Source organism: Ananas comosus, linkage group 11 (assembly GCF_001540865.1).
Source record: "Ananas comosus cultivar F153 linkage group 11, ASM154086v1, whole genome shotgun sequence".
NCBI lineage: Eukaryota > Viridiplantae > Streptophyta > Magnoliopsida > Poales > Bromeliaceae > Ananas > Ananas comosus.
In genome coordinates this window covers 5,234,636-5,249,244 of record NC_033631.1, presented here as the reverse complement: position 1 = coordinate 5,249,244, position 14,609 = coordinate 5,234,636, and the positions used below count along the sequence as shown (strand labels likewise).

General features: G+C 41.6%; 1 protein-coding gene across 5 annotated transcripts in view; it reads right to left on the bottom strand.

The window, feature by feature from the left end:
- Positions 1 to 14,385, bottom strand: part of LOC109717306 (ER membrane protein complex subunit 6) — a 16,935-nt gene extending 2,550 nt beyond the window's left edge. Inside the window, exons 1-5 of one of the 5 annotated variants that reach the window (XM_020243025.1) lie at positions 14,251 to 14,385; positions 14,115 to 14,160; positions 13,902 to 14,038; positions 12,596 to 12,791; positions 772 to 791 (exon numbers count right to left, since the gene is read on the bottom strand). In XM_020243025.1, the coding sequence (XP_020098614.1) occupies positions 772 to 791; positions 12,596 to 12,791; positions 13,902 to 14,017 (332 nt within the window). In that variant the 5' untranslated portion in view covers positions 14,018 to 14,038; positions 14,115 to 14,160; positions 14,251 to 14,385. Of the gene's footprint in view, positions 1 to 771; positions 792 to 12,595; positions 12,792 to 13,901; positions 14,161 to 14,231 lie in introns of all 5 variants that reach the window. The other 4 variants (XM_020243026.1, XM_020243027.1, XM_020243029.1 and 1 more) reach the window with 4 other exon arrangements.

Here is a 14,609-nt window from a genome sequence, read left to right as displayed (position 1 = left end):
GATTAAAGCTCAGCTCGGCTCGAGCTCGAGATTTGCTCGGCTAACTTTAAGAGCTGTAATATATTAGTTATCAAATTAAAAATATCTTGTAATGGATATTAAACTACGTTGTACAAGTTATCAAGTTTTATGTTTTATTAACGTTCTTTATACTCGATCCCACCGACGGACTGGCCCACTCCCAGTTTCTCTCTCTCTCTTTCTCTCTCCTCTTTTTTTAATCCTTAAACTTTTAAACTTACAATAATACAAAATCCCAATACACGTTTTCACTTTCAGACTTACTCTCTCACACAATACATTTAAATCTCAACCCGAGTTAACGTGCCAACATAAACAACCCAAATAAAATACCCAGTTGTTATTACTGGGTTTAATTTAATTTCGGATATATATTAATTTTATGTAATATATATATATATATATATATATATATATGCTCGCTCGAGCTCGGCTCGAATTAATTTCAAGCCGAGCTTGAGCCTAGATTTAGGCTCGAAATTAATTTCAAGCCGAATTTGAGCCGACATAAGCTCGCTCGAGCTCGGCTCGTTTCCACCCCTAAGCTTAAGTAGGTTAATTAATATACATGTGCCAAAAACTGCTACTCTCTATCAAACAAAGCAATAGTTAACCTGATGTGCAGTGACAATATGCATAAAGTGGAGGAAAATGTGAACAAAAGTGTACAAGTATGTGTCAGCATGATAAAAGAAGGTGAGAGAAGGTGTGAAAGAAAAACCATAAGCTTTATATCGACCAAAAGGATACGTCCAGAAAAGCACGAATGACTGCAAAAAAGAATATGATAATAGTGTTAGAAAACAAAATAAATAGGAAGAAAACAAATAAAACAAGCAAAGTGTCGATATTAGAAGAGAAACTAAGCCTGAAGGCATTGCCAGTGACAAAAGAGGAAAAAAAAATATTGGGCACCGCTGTCTACAACTCCATATAATCGTCTAAGGTTTGTATATATAAGAATTACCACGGCTCCACTATTCACAAGCCATTATTCCCAGAGGGTCACAATATCCTAGTACACAAAATAAAATGTTTACTGGTAATAAGAAATTCTAGAAAACGTCCCACCAATGGTCTTCCGTTACCCAAGTTAACCACATTTCAGTTATTATAGATGCGGGGAATTCAGCCAAGAAATAATTACTGCATCTTGCAGATCGTAATATTAGATGTGTTGCCAAGATGGATAAATGAGCTACACAACATTTGCTGGAACAGGCAGGATGTCACAAATGCTATGTTTATAAAAGCACAAGCTCCAACCATAGTTCCCAATCAAAGGATATACACTTTCCAACTCAACTCCTCGTCATGAAATCACATCTTTGAATATGAGTCGATGGTAGCAGTTTAAATAGATAATTGTCACGTCAATTCATTTCAGGTTTAGTGCATATAAAAATTAGGCTATGCAAAGAATTATGTATAAATTACAAAGTCTGTTCAATTATATACTTCACTCTTACAAAAATATGAGAATTAAGGTTATCTAAATCGACTGAAATTGCTAATTGAAGTCAATGCACATCCTAGATATGGTTATACCTCTCTAACTTGATTGGCTACTTGACCAGTTAAACCTACTCAATGATCAAATCTGAAGTATAGACCAGCATTCTTAGAAATTTGGAATAAAATGTTGGTGAGGATTCTTCAAACTATCTGGATGTCAATGATGGACAGCTTCAACTTAATTATGGTATTAAGGTTGCTTCTATTAATAGACTTAATGATTTTTTGTATTCCTTGTACTTGACATTTTATGACGTTCATATCATCCGAACGTCATGCACTAAATTTTCATTTAAGGGAAAAAGTGGCCTATTACATAAGGGTTGTCAATCGAAGGGCTAGCTCTACTCATGGGAACAAGTTACCTACATAATTTTTTGTGCCTAGTCATACTGGTGAATGTCCCCTATCTATTCTTTTTATAAGAACCCAAACTCATCTGAGTGGGCTTTGTAGCCCCTTTATAATCCAGGACTGGACTGCCTAGGATAAAATGAGGTATATCTGTTTGGGAGGAACATACACAAAATTGTACTGACAGTGTAATGATTTCTACAAAACACTCACTTAATGCCCATACCCCCTATAAATGTTTAATTATCAGTCAAGTGGCACCACTAATTTGTTTCCAAGCTACGAAGTTCGTTGCGAGCTTTAAGTTTGCAGCTGTTCAAATAATGATAGAACTATCTAATGAGTGGTCTCTTGTTTTTTTTTTTTTTCGGTTTTTCAGTTTTTTTTTTTTTTGGGCCGCCGTGCGGCCATGCACGACCGCCGTGCGACCACGCACGGCGAAACAGAGCTCGCCGTGCGTGATCGCACGGCGGCCGTGCGCCCCCCCACGCTATGGGGGGGACATGGCACGGGGGAAGAACCCCCGTGCCATGCCGTGCCCCGCACGGCATGCCGTGCGGGGCCGTGAATTTTGGAACAAATATCCCTATCTCTCACTTGTAATCTTGGGACCCAACAAAAACGTCTTGTGAAATGTAAGGCTGACAGGCTTTGTACANTTTTTTTTTTGTTCTCTGGGATACAACCCCCCAGGCCATCTATATTGTATTTTTTTCACTTTTATCTTATTTTTTTGACATCGTGATGCCTTTTTGTCAACTCTTTTTTTTTTTTTTTGCCTTTTGGCTTTTTTTTGGTTTTTTTTTTATTAAATTAAAAACTTATAATTTAACTTATTATTTATCTGATCCATATGTCGGCCCGAGCCCTCCGCTTCCACCACTGATATCCATTTTTTCTTCACAAAATATTTTATCAAAATTTGTCGCACCGCGAAACTTTCGATGAATCAAAGAAACAAAAATCGATTTCCTAAACAAATTTTGATCAGATATTTTTAATAGGAACAAAAAAATAAAAAATATAGATGTAATATTGGGAATATATGAATTTCTCACAATGCCAGCAATACTTGTATCAATATTGTCAAATAAATTTTGTATCCGCAGATAACAATATGACATATGATCCAGCGCGACGATCTATGTAAAATTAAGCAGTCATCTCTATGTAAAGATGTAAATTTAAATAATTATTGTACTGTGAATTTTATTATTATATTTTAATTTCTATTCTATATCAGGTATAGCTGTATTTTACTTACAAAAAGCTTTCATGCATGTTATTTGATGAGTATAGTAAGATGTACATAATAAATATTCATATTATTTTGTTTAAATCTTTCAAAATAATATTATAAGAGTTTACTGGAACCAAAAAAGCTAAAATAAGTCCGTGCCAAAGCGTGCCAGCAGGAGGTCGTGCGTATCTGTCGGCACGCAAGCGTGCCACGTGTCGGCACGCAAGCGTGCCCGTGCCATACCGTGCCAGGGACGTAACGGCACGCCCCTGTGCCACGGCACTTTAAACCTTGCCTATAAATGAGGCATCCCGCACCATGATAACATGGTTCTGGAAACATTTTAGACAGGTACTAGGATTGGATTCTATAGCATAAAACTAGGCATCTATTACAGTACTTAACATCAATTAATGAGGTACCAAGTGAGTGTTTTTGCTTCTGTGTATTGTTCCATCCATATGCTACCTTCGAGACAAACATAATAATATTAAGCCCCACATCTTTTATTTGTACGTTTCATTGATATCTTTCTGTGGTATCTGGGCTTTAATTTTGAAATTAGGCGACTTTTGTGCAGAAAGGCCGACATTTTATGTGAGAAAATTTGAATTTTTAGCCAATTGAGGGGCTTATGTGTAAGATGGCTCAGTGAGGGCTGAGTGGGTGAAATTTCAGTGAAGTTCGAAGGCTTTGGAGCATTTGTGCAGCATAGCAGTTTTATGTCAAGATAGAAAGTGGGTCAAAAGTAAAAGGATGTTATTTCTTGTAAAAGAATATCTCATTTTGAGGAGCTCTGGTGCAAAGTTTTGCAAGAGGGCTAAAGGATACTGTGAAACAGTGTAGGAACTAAGCTACTATTGTTGCTACTCAAAAGGATTTAGGGTTTATTGTCCACCATTTCTCCCTCTTTCCATTGATCCCCCAGCAGCCACCCTCTCTCTCCATCTCTCGTGGTTGTACGGCATCCCCTACCGGCAGTCGACCATCCTGCGCGGGCATTGCCCTCTGGCTGGCCATGAGGCTAGCCTCCTCCTCCCCGAGCTCTCTCCCTAACCATCTCTCTCCCTTAAAGAGGCTGACACCACCATCACCACCTTAGACCGAGCCCAAGCTCGATTCTCTCCCTCCTCAGCACCATCTTTCTCTTGAAATGTGCATGCTCCGGCCATATAGCCCACTCAAACAGCGCCACTTCCCCTTATTACTGCATGCAGCCCAGCCAGGCTGAGCCCACCTCAACCAACTCTTTGCTGGTCCGCGTCCTCAGCCGATGCTTCACCACTCAGCTGCTTCCCTGGGCTGAGCCTACCTTATCTCGGCAGATGGTGGCTCTTGCAAACTCGGCTACCGTCGATATCTCTTTTCTCTGATCATCTTCGCTCTTCTTGAGGCTGGCGACGATTTTCAGACCCTTCAAGGCAATGGATCAAATCCTCGGCCTTGTCTTCAACCTCCTCGCAACGTCGGATCGACTTCCGAGCGAAGCCGTGCAGTAATGATCACAACCCTCCTCTATTTATTGTTCAATATCGCTTGTCAAGCTTCGTTCAATTGTTGTAAGTTGTCAGTGTCACCAAAAACTCTTCAAAGCGTAAGCGAATGGCTTATCCTTGTTGGATCTAGCCAGAGAGCGCCCAAGGGTGATTGAAACCCATTGCGGATAGGCCTAGATGCCCGATTGCGACGCGACTGTACCAAAAGGGACCGCGCATCACATGGGCTGCGACCAAAGCGGCCGAGTCCTTCACAGCTGGGCGCACGAATGCTAAACATGTTTGGTCTCGTTGGTCGAGCCACAAGGGCTAAATCACACGATCAAGGGTTCGTTTGACAGGTGTAGTCTCGTTCTTCGTATATGACGTCTTTGACAACGAGATCCGGATGCTTGTTACTGTCCGGAAGTGGTGGAATGTGTGCAATGTGTTCACCGCTGGTTCTGACACTGAAATACGTGTTTTTTTGGAACCTGTTTGAGGCCAAATTCGTGGCCAAGACTCCCTACTATGTAGCACCTTACGTATCGCTGCCTTGACACTAAAAATGATACATTTCAAGGCGATAGTGCCTAAAGTGACATTCGAAGCATCGTGCGAGGTTCGGAGTCGATCTGGGTGTCCGTTGGCAATTGACACTCCAAAAGACCAATAGCTTGTTGGCTTGCGACCTATTTGTGTCGTAACTAGTTGTGAGGTGCTGTTAGGTGTCTTAAGCACTTAGGAGTATTTGGTTCGTCGGAAAAGCATGGCAAGAAGTTTTTCGAGAAAAAAAAGTTTTCCATGGAAAACCTATTTTCAATATTCCGTCTGTTTGTTTCAAGGAAAACTAGTTCTTTTAGAAATTTGTTTTCCAAATTTCACGGCAAATTTATGTTTTTGTTTTTCGGATTTTGCTTAGAAAAACAAAAATGCTAGTTTTCCATAAAATTTGGAAAGAAGCTTTCCATAAAATTTGGAAAGAAGCTTTCCAAAAAAGCTAGTTTTCCTCCGAACCAAACAGATGAAAAACTGAAAAAGAGGTTTTTCGATAAACATTTTTTTCGAAAAACCTTTATCCATATTTTTATGACGAACCGAACATCCCTTTTAGTGTTGTGGCGTGTGGTTGGGGTTGTGCACGGCAAGTGTAGTCACTTCCGACACTGAAATGGTGCCCAAAACCCCTAATCAAATCTTTGTGGCCGAGCCGAGTTGATGGAAACTTGCGACCATGCTTGTTCCCTACCGAGGGTTCTCTGTGAGTGTGTGGCATATGGATTTAGCCTTCTGAGCTGGACATGAAATGTGTAGCTGTCCCGAGACTGAAAGGTGTAGTCTCAGGACCCTTTGAAGACGAACTTAGTTATCGTGATGCACCGTCGGTGCACTTTAGTTCCAGAACTTGTGGGGTGGGTTCTGGCGTCTTTGCAAGTCAAAATCAATAGCTAGTGAGTGTGGATCCCAACATCTAATGCAGCAAATAAACTTTTTATTTTTGAATGCAATTTTCTTTTATTCTGTAATTTCGTGTTTAATTCGGGCTTAAATCGTTTAGTTTTAGTTGGTTCGCATAACCCAAACCCTTTTTCTCCGATTAAACATAGAAAAAAACCCAAAAAGATCTTTCGGCTTTTCCAAAATTGTCTCATCTTCTATGCATAGCCCTTGGGTGACCGTGTTGTGTTGAAGGCCAAAGGACAATCATTTATTATAGGATAGACTCTTAACACTATGAATACTTGATTCTTAATGCTTTGAGAAGCAGATTTGATGAATAGAAATTTCCACTCTTATTCTTTATCCTTGTCGTGGTGTTTTTCTTCTCGGTGTGATCATTGATGCTACCTTTTTGCGCCAAAATCGTCTTCTTTCTCAACTCATCATCACTTCTTTCTTTTGGGAAGATTGGCCTCTGCTCTGCTCCTACCCTTCCTCTTCTTATGGGTCCCTGCCTTCTCTCATTCTTTCCTGTTGCCGAAGTTCTACCCGTGGTGTACTGTCCTTCTCGTTGATCGTGGATCCCCCGCAATCGTGTGATCAATGTACTTCTTGAATCTTATCTATTCTCTCATCTTCTGATATCTCATTATTCCTTTCTATCTAGTCTTCCACCATTACAAACTATCTTGCCAAAGCAATAAAATCTAAAAGCATTTAGTCTGATAAAACTAGATTTACCTTTTTGAAACTATTATATGTATTTTCAATTGGTTATTATTATCTCATTTATTGAAGATTTATCACTCTTAGTATTGCTTCAATTCGATTTTAATTTTTCGTCTTGCTAAATTTTTTTTTTGCTTCCCTGCTTTAATTTTAGTAAAGTTCGCTGGAATCAATAAATTGAAAATTCGAATTTGAAAATTCAAGAAATACCTTTAAACGAAAACAAAGTTGAAATTCAAATTTGACAACCACTCGATTTGCATCAGCACCAAAAATGGTGCGATTCGGAGTCCATTACAACGTAGTTTAGTAATTGTATTCTCTGCAGTAGAGTACTTGGTATGCAACTGTCCCTATGCCTAAGGTGGTATTTTTCCAGATAGCAAAGAGGTTGGGATAATATACTCTGAGTTGGTACTTGATCAGTTGAGTTTCTAAAGTCGGTTTATGGAACCTATGATCCAATAGCTTTGTAGCACACTGTAGTGCGAATTTATCATGTTGTTTGATATCATAAACACATAGGGGCTGGTGGGCTGGTTGTGACCCTTATACATCTTGTTTAGGCCCAAGTGACATCTAGAGGTTCGTGTTGTGGACTTCGGATGAGTCAAGGACTTGTTTTCACATGTTATAGATGGGTGCTTCCATCCGGATGTCGATATAGTTGTTCATTATTCAGTTATCCCTTTTAAACCTTGGTATATATGCATAACCACTAAGTAGATTTGTTGCATCTGTTCGTTATCTCAGATTGAGCTGATAGCATGATTACCTGTTCACTACTCATGTTGAACATTATAATCATTGAGGTGATATCATGCTTACTGTTTATTACATGCCTACCTCTTGTGATGACTATATACTTGTGGAGACCATATCATGTTAAACTATTGATTATCTACTCACTTATCACACTAGTCATCATACTTGTTGAGATTATGTCATGTTCATGGAGATTACATCCATTAGAACACATGCTAGCTGCTTGACGCTTTTCATGGAAAATAATAATTTCACTCCTAGAGCAAGAATCTACCACTTAGCGATTAAAAGAATAGTCACGCACTAGGGTTGAGATGATTGTTTTGCAGGGAAAAATTAATTAGCAAGCTATAATATGAATGAAAATGCTGAACAGGGCATAGACAAAGCTGGCAGAGGCTGGAATAAACTTGTTCAATCTGCCATAATATAGCTAGACAACCAAATAAAGATCACATCATAGAAAATAACAAGGTTTTCCGTCGGCACGGGCCGATGGCACAGCTCAAAACCCTCTATTCTTTAAATTAGTAAGTAATTTCCTCAATAAAGTTCAAAAGATGTGATAAAAAGACATAACAACTAGTTAGAATATTTTGTTGCTAAAGAAAATAAATATTTCATGCAATTATGTGTCGGCACATAAAAATTTTTTTGACCGGCACACATCGGCACAAATCGGCACGCATCGTGCCGTACCGTGCCAGTAAGTTTCCGACACGACCCCGTGCCACAACACTTAAATCCTTGGAAAATAATGAATCTCCACAACTCAGGATGATGTAGAGGGCCTATGCACCACTGTATAGGGCCAGTAAAGATAATAGCGGCGATAAACCAGATTGGTGATGTAATGTGGAGGAAAAATCCTTAGTAATTAGTAATAGCAATAGAATAAGTAATAGTAGTATCAAGCTAAGTATCTGACTTGATCTGATAGAGACAAAACAGATAGCATATGACGCCCCGATTTCCCAGGGGGTCACCTATCCTAGGACTACTCCTGTCCTAGCACGTTTAACTCTCTTAACCTCTTAAGCCTAACAACCATCCAAAATACTTTAGCCGGATTAAAATTTTAGCCCTATTATATCTTATATGTAGGACTACCTGAAGTCTCACATTCTCCTTCCTTAAGCTTGACGTCCTCGTCAGGCTCAGGTTCATAAGTACCAGGCGATGTGAGACTCGTCTCGCTAGCCTAAACCAACCTTGTGGTGAGCTGCGCTCCACCCACAACAGTCAATAGCATGAGAGCCTCGCTCTCCCCACTATACAATTCTGGCTCAGCCGAGACTCATCTCACACTTCCAGCTGGTAATTGGCTCTGATACCAACTGTGACGCCTTGACTTTCCAAAAGGTCACCCATCCTAGGACGACTCCCGTCCTAACACGCTTAACTCTCTTAACCTCTTGGGCTTAACCACCACCCAAAATGCTTATGCCGAGTTAAGAGTTTTATCCCTATTATATCTTATATATAGGACTACCTGGGGTCTCACATAGTAGATCTGTATGGACCTGAAAACTCGATGTGTAAATCCGGAACTTTGATCTAAATTGATCGAAGATGACTTCGGGACGCTTCGGAGAGGCCGAAGGCATCGAGAAGGCCTAAAGTGCATTGAGGAAGGCCTCCGAGAGCAAGCTGGAGAAATCCTGCAAGTGCAGGAATCATGCTCTCGGGGACCGATCCCTCAGCGGGAGGACCGGTCCCCGTATGTGGGAAATGGCAGGAAGAAGCCTGCCTACATATTTTGCTCTCGGGGACCGGTCCCTCAGCGGGAGGACCGGTCCCCGTAAGCGTGAAAATGGGCAGAGCCCTCTGCCCGCAAGAGTTGCTCTCGAGGACCGGTCTCTCAAGCAAGGACCGGTCCCCGTACCCGAAATCTGCCCAGTGAGGGCTGTGCACAGGGAGTAAAGTTGAGGGGCTTATTGGCATATTGTGCAAGTGGGGATTAAAAGAGAGGGCTGGGGTCTCTCTCTTTCATTTCTCTCTAACCCAAATCCCTCTCTCCCTCTCTCTAAGCTCTCTTTCTCTCTTATCAAAGAAGAAATAAGGAGAGGAGAAGGAAGGAGAAGAAGATCAAGAAGGGGATCATCATCATCCTCTTCTTCCATGTGCTTGGAGCATCTTGGAGAGGTAAGCTTCTAAGTCCTCTCATGGTAGATCTCTAGAGTGAGGTTTGTATGCTCTAGAAGTAGATTTTTTGGAATCCTAGCATGCTATCTAGATGAATGATATCTAATTCATGAAAGGATTTGGTGGATTTGGCGTTAGTAGCATCTAGGGCATCCAAAAAGGGAGTTTTTGTAAATAGTTGGGTTTGATCTCAATTGACCCTGCGTAAACCTAATTGCTAGGTATCCGAACGCGTTGACGAAGTCGGTTCGGCGATTCGTCGAGCCTACGCGAAGATATTGAAGAAACGGGCGATTTAGCTTCGTTTCCTCCTGGAGGGCCGAGGCGACTTCCATAAATCATGAAAATGGATTTGGGGCATCGTGGCAACTAGCTGAAGACCTTTAATTCCCGGAACTGCAAGGCAACGCCTAGTTGTTGAGCGTTGGCGAAATCGGACCAAACCGGGTGCCGAGTGTCGCGGGTGGCCGATTGCAAGTGTCGACAAGCAATCGGAGAGCGAATCGAGGTGGGTTGTGCTTACCGAAGCGACTAGGTCGCCTTTATGTCTAAGCGAAATGTGATTTCATGTTGATGCATATAAATGCTAGATGATGCATGTAGTTAATACTAAAAGAATGCATGTTAATGACATAATGTAGAAATGCTAGAACGCATGATTAGCACTGTGAGGATATGCATGTGAACTAGATCGATAACTCTAGGGTGAGTAGAGAACTCAACATTGGACAACTAGGATGTCGAATAGATCGAGTGGCATCGAACCTAGTGTTGTTGAACCTAGGGTGAATCATGAGTGGCATCTAACCTAGTGTTAAAGAATATAGATTGTGAATGAACCTAGAGTTAAATAGATCTAGGTGAGTGGCATCCAACCTAGTGTCGTGAACATAAGTTGAACAAGAATGACATTGAACCTAGTGTTAATAAACATAGGTCGAACATGAATGGTACAGAACCTAGAGTGTTGGAACCTGGGTTATGACATATAGTAAACCTAGAGCGGCGTTGAACCTAGGTTGTTGACTATAGTGGTAGCAGCCACTAGGATGTTCTGGGTCGAACCAAGATAGGTCGACAGCATAGGGTTGGATATGGACCCTTGACCTATAGAAGTGGATTCCGGAATCCCAGGACTTTAGATGACCTCGGTATCAAGGTTAGGGCGTGCGACGATTTCGCCGCCGAGATTGATGCCAAGGTGGATTGGGTGTGTGTACAGTGTTTGCCACCCGAAGGCTTGAACCATGGCTGGGCTGTGCGACGATTTCGCCACCAGATGGTTAAGCCGATTGAGGATCAGGCCGCCAGGTGACTTGAGCCTATTCAGCGTGTGCGACGATTTCGCCGCTATGGGGCTAAGTCACGAAGGGCGATAGGCTGAGGTGCAGCGAGCACGCGGTAATCTGCAGATGATTGACTCGAGGCCGAGTCGAGTGGATAGCTTGGATAGGGTAGTGGAAACCTTATAAGCTAGTGATAAAGGCAAGAGATAAGGTGATAGTGACCTTATGAGCAAGTGGAACTTGAGTTGTGAACTAAGGTAGTAGAACCTTAGAGGCTAGATGACTTGAGCTAAAGATAGCAAAGTTGAGAGTAGAATCAATAGATCTACTAGTTGTTGCATAATGTTCATATTGCATATTATGAGGCATGTTATCTGTTAGTTGCATAATAACATGATGATATATATCTGTAGATGTTTTTGGACTAACATGATTGCAGTGCCTCCTTGGACCTATTGGTCAAGCTCTTCCCTTGGGTGGCCGTACCCACTGGGAACCATGGAGTTGGTTCTCACCTCACGTTGTTTTGGGGTGTTACAGGTTTGCACGTGAGCGGCGCGGCAGCGCGAGGCAAGGACGTAGCTCCGTAGATAGCGCCCTACCCAGAGACCAGAGATAGCAGTACCCCAAGTCGGCATAGCCTAGGGGTAGAGGGAAATGAAAAGAACATGATGTACGAAAACTTGTAAATAAATTAATTGTAATAATCGAATTGTATTATGTGGACTTTGAGAATAAATGCTTGTAATAGCAAGTAGTTTTATATTTTTGATACTTCTTTATGCAATCCTTGATTGAAATGTGTTCCTGGTTGGAACTTTGTACATTGTATTGATTGTGATGCCTGGAACGTACAGGGGAGACTCTGTCCGCGGTACAGGGAAAACCCTGTCCGTTCGGCGCTGTCGGCGTACACGAACTCGACCAAATAGGCGGATCGCGGGGCGTGACAAGATCCAAATTCAACACCTTGACTCAAGCAAGCAGGTTTCGAAGTGATTACTAAAAACTGTACTATAGCTTCAAAATTCAAACTAAGATAGGTACTTAATGAAATGAGGCGAGGTGGGGCCTTCGAAAAGGAGCAAGTTGACGTGCAAGTGACATGATGGCCATTTATAGTAGTATCAAGCTAAGTATCTGACTTGATCTGATAGAGACAAAACACAGAGTTGATCCAGATTAAACACCTTGATTTAGACGACAAAGCAGCTCAAGCAAGCAGGTTTTAGAGTGATTAATTAAAACTATAGTACTAGCTCCAAATTTCAAGCTGAGATAGCTACTTAATGAAATGAGAGGTGGGCCTTCAAAAATGAGCAAGCAAGCAACGTGCAAGTGACAACATGATCATTTGCAGTAAGTATATAAATAGTGTTGACAAGCTATAGATCTTCTAAACGAGCAGAACAGAAGATACTTAGTGGAACAACAAGGCCCAAAAATTTCGCAGGTTATAGTTTTATTAATGAAGTTCCTTATCAAGTCACCAATTCACAATCGTGAATCATCTAACAGAATACTTGGATTTAATAAAAAGAGAAAAAAACAACAACGCATATATTCGAAAAGGTATTAACAATCTAATGAAATCTACCACTAACAGATATGGCAGTGATGCATACCATAAGGCCACCAAGAACTCCATCAACAAGAATTCTGTTCCAAGAATCGAAGTATGTGTGGACAGAAAATTTTGCCTTCGCTGCAAGTCCCAAAGAAGCTACTGCCATTATCAAGAAATAGAAGACAAAACCCGTCAAGCCAGTGAACCCCCATATTCCAGCAACAACTCCACCTATGATAGACAAGAAGGTACGGCTGCAAAAGAAAAGTTTGGCCATTAGTTATTTACTAGACGACAGTACTACATATAGTGGCATGCCGCATGCCTAGCTAAAACAGTCCAATATTGTTATGATCTTAGACTACATTAATTTTTAATCACATTTAACTAGGACATAAGCAGCTAAGGACCGATGCATCATTGGCTTATAGAAGATACGGCGTTAATATTAGGGTCTGCTTTGAATGCATGAACATCTTGTTCAGCACATCTCTTTTGTTAAATGTGGAGCATGCAGTAAGTGATAGATGAGGAGCATGATTAGATGTCAATGACGGCATACTATATTCGACATACAATATTCTCTAAATAACATAAATCACCTTGCAGGTGGAATGTATTATCTTAACAAATTATGGCTACTTGGACCTTGAAAGATTCGCATCAAAAGAAAATGCTCATAGCGCACAAGTTATCACTGAATAACGTAACCCAACATCCAACCAGGCTTTGATTGTCTTAACGATAGTTCTAGATTAAGGCCCTAAGGTCTTGCCTCACCAAACATGTTGCCTAAGGACGCCAATTGCCAAGTCATAGTGAACAAGAAAAGTAACAACTAGCGTCCTCTAACAGCTAGCAAACTGAAAGAGCTCTTAGCTCTACTAAAAATGGCACTTTCTCGTAATATCAAGTATTCGCCTCCGTGAACCCTTTGAGAGCAAGAGGTTGTGTTGAGCAAGGCTTCTATAATTACTAGCAAGACTAAAAATTAGATGAAAATTTTCTTCTACGATAGGTAAGGATGGATTGATAAGGCTGCTCATAAGACAAAAGAAAGCGCAGTCAATGGAGTGATTCCACAAACGTTCTTCAAATTCACGAAACATAAAATCACGGCCAACTAACAAAAACCTAGTATCAACAATTTACGTTCACAAAGCTCTCTTTGGATCTTTATCTACAAACCAGCTAAGAGTTGGTTTCTTGAATCTAGATCTACTCATCCAATCTTTGCGATCATAAGAAGATCCAAAGATCCACCAAAAGCATCATCAATCAATCAATCAATCAAAGCACCAAACCGAACAATCAAAGGACGTAGTAGAATTAAATGAACTCAGGGGTCAAGTGGGGGCGAAAACCTGTAGTAGATGGATTTCATGTTGCTCTGCAGATTCTCGGCGTTAAAGATGGGCAGATCATCGGAATCGTCGGCCGACTTCCTGTCAGAAGATCTCGAGTCTTCGTTCGCCGCCATCGCCGCCGGTCGCCTTTTGCCCTAAATGCGAGATCGTGTGGTGAGAAGATCTGAGGAAAGAAAAGGGAGCGGGGGACGGCCGGCTGCGGCGCCTCACCTGGTCGATGTTAGTCGGCCTTGGGAATTAGGAGATTGTAACAACCCTGAAGAATAAATGGTAGAAATAGTAGTAATAGGAGTTAGTATGGGAGAGTAGTAAAAGTAGCAGTTTTACTAGTTAAGATGGAGAATACGGGCGGCGCCAAGCGGGACGGCGGGTAGGTGCTCGGGTGGAACTCCGATGACGACTAGGGCATCCTGGGTGCTCCGAAGGAGAAGAGGGAGGATCGAGGTAGATGGGCGGAGGCTTCTGCAGGATCTGGAGAGCGGAGGAAGAGGTAACTCGACAGCGGGTAGCGGGCGGTCGGATTACCGGATCGGGCGTAAAACGCCGACCCAAGCCCCGCCCGGTTGTAGATAGTGCGGAGTAGGCGGACCCGCGAACCGCTTACCCGCTTATCATGTAGTTTCGGACCAAACAAGCCCACCCGAGGCCCACAAGCAACCAGATTCAACCCATCAGGCCTCATTTCCCATTTTATGTCAAATTGCT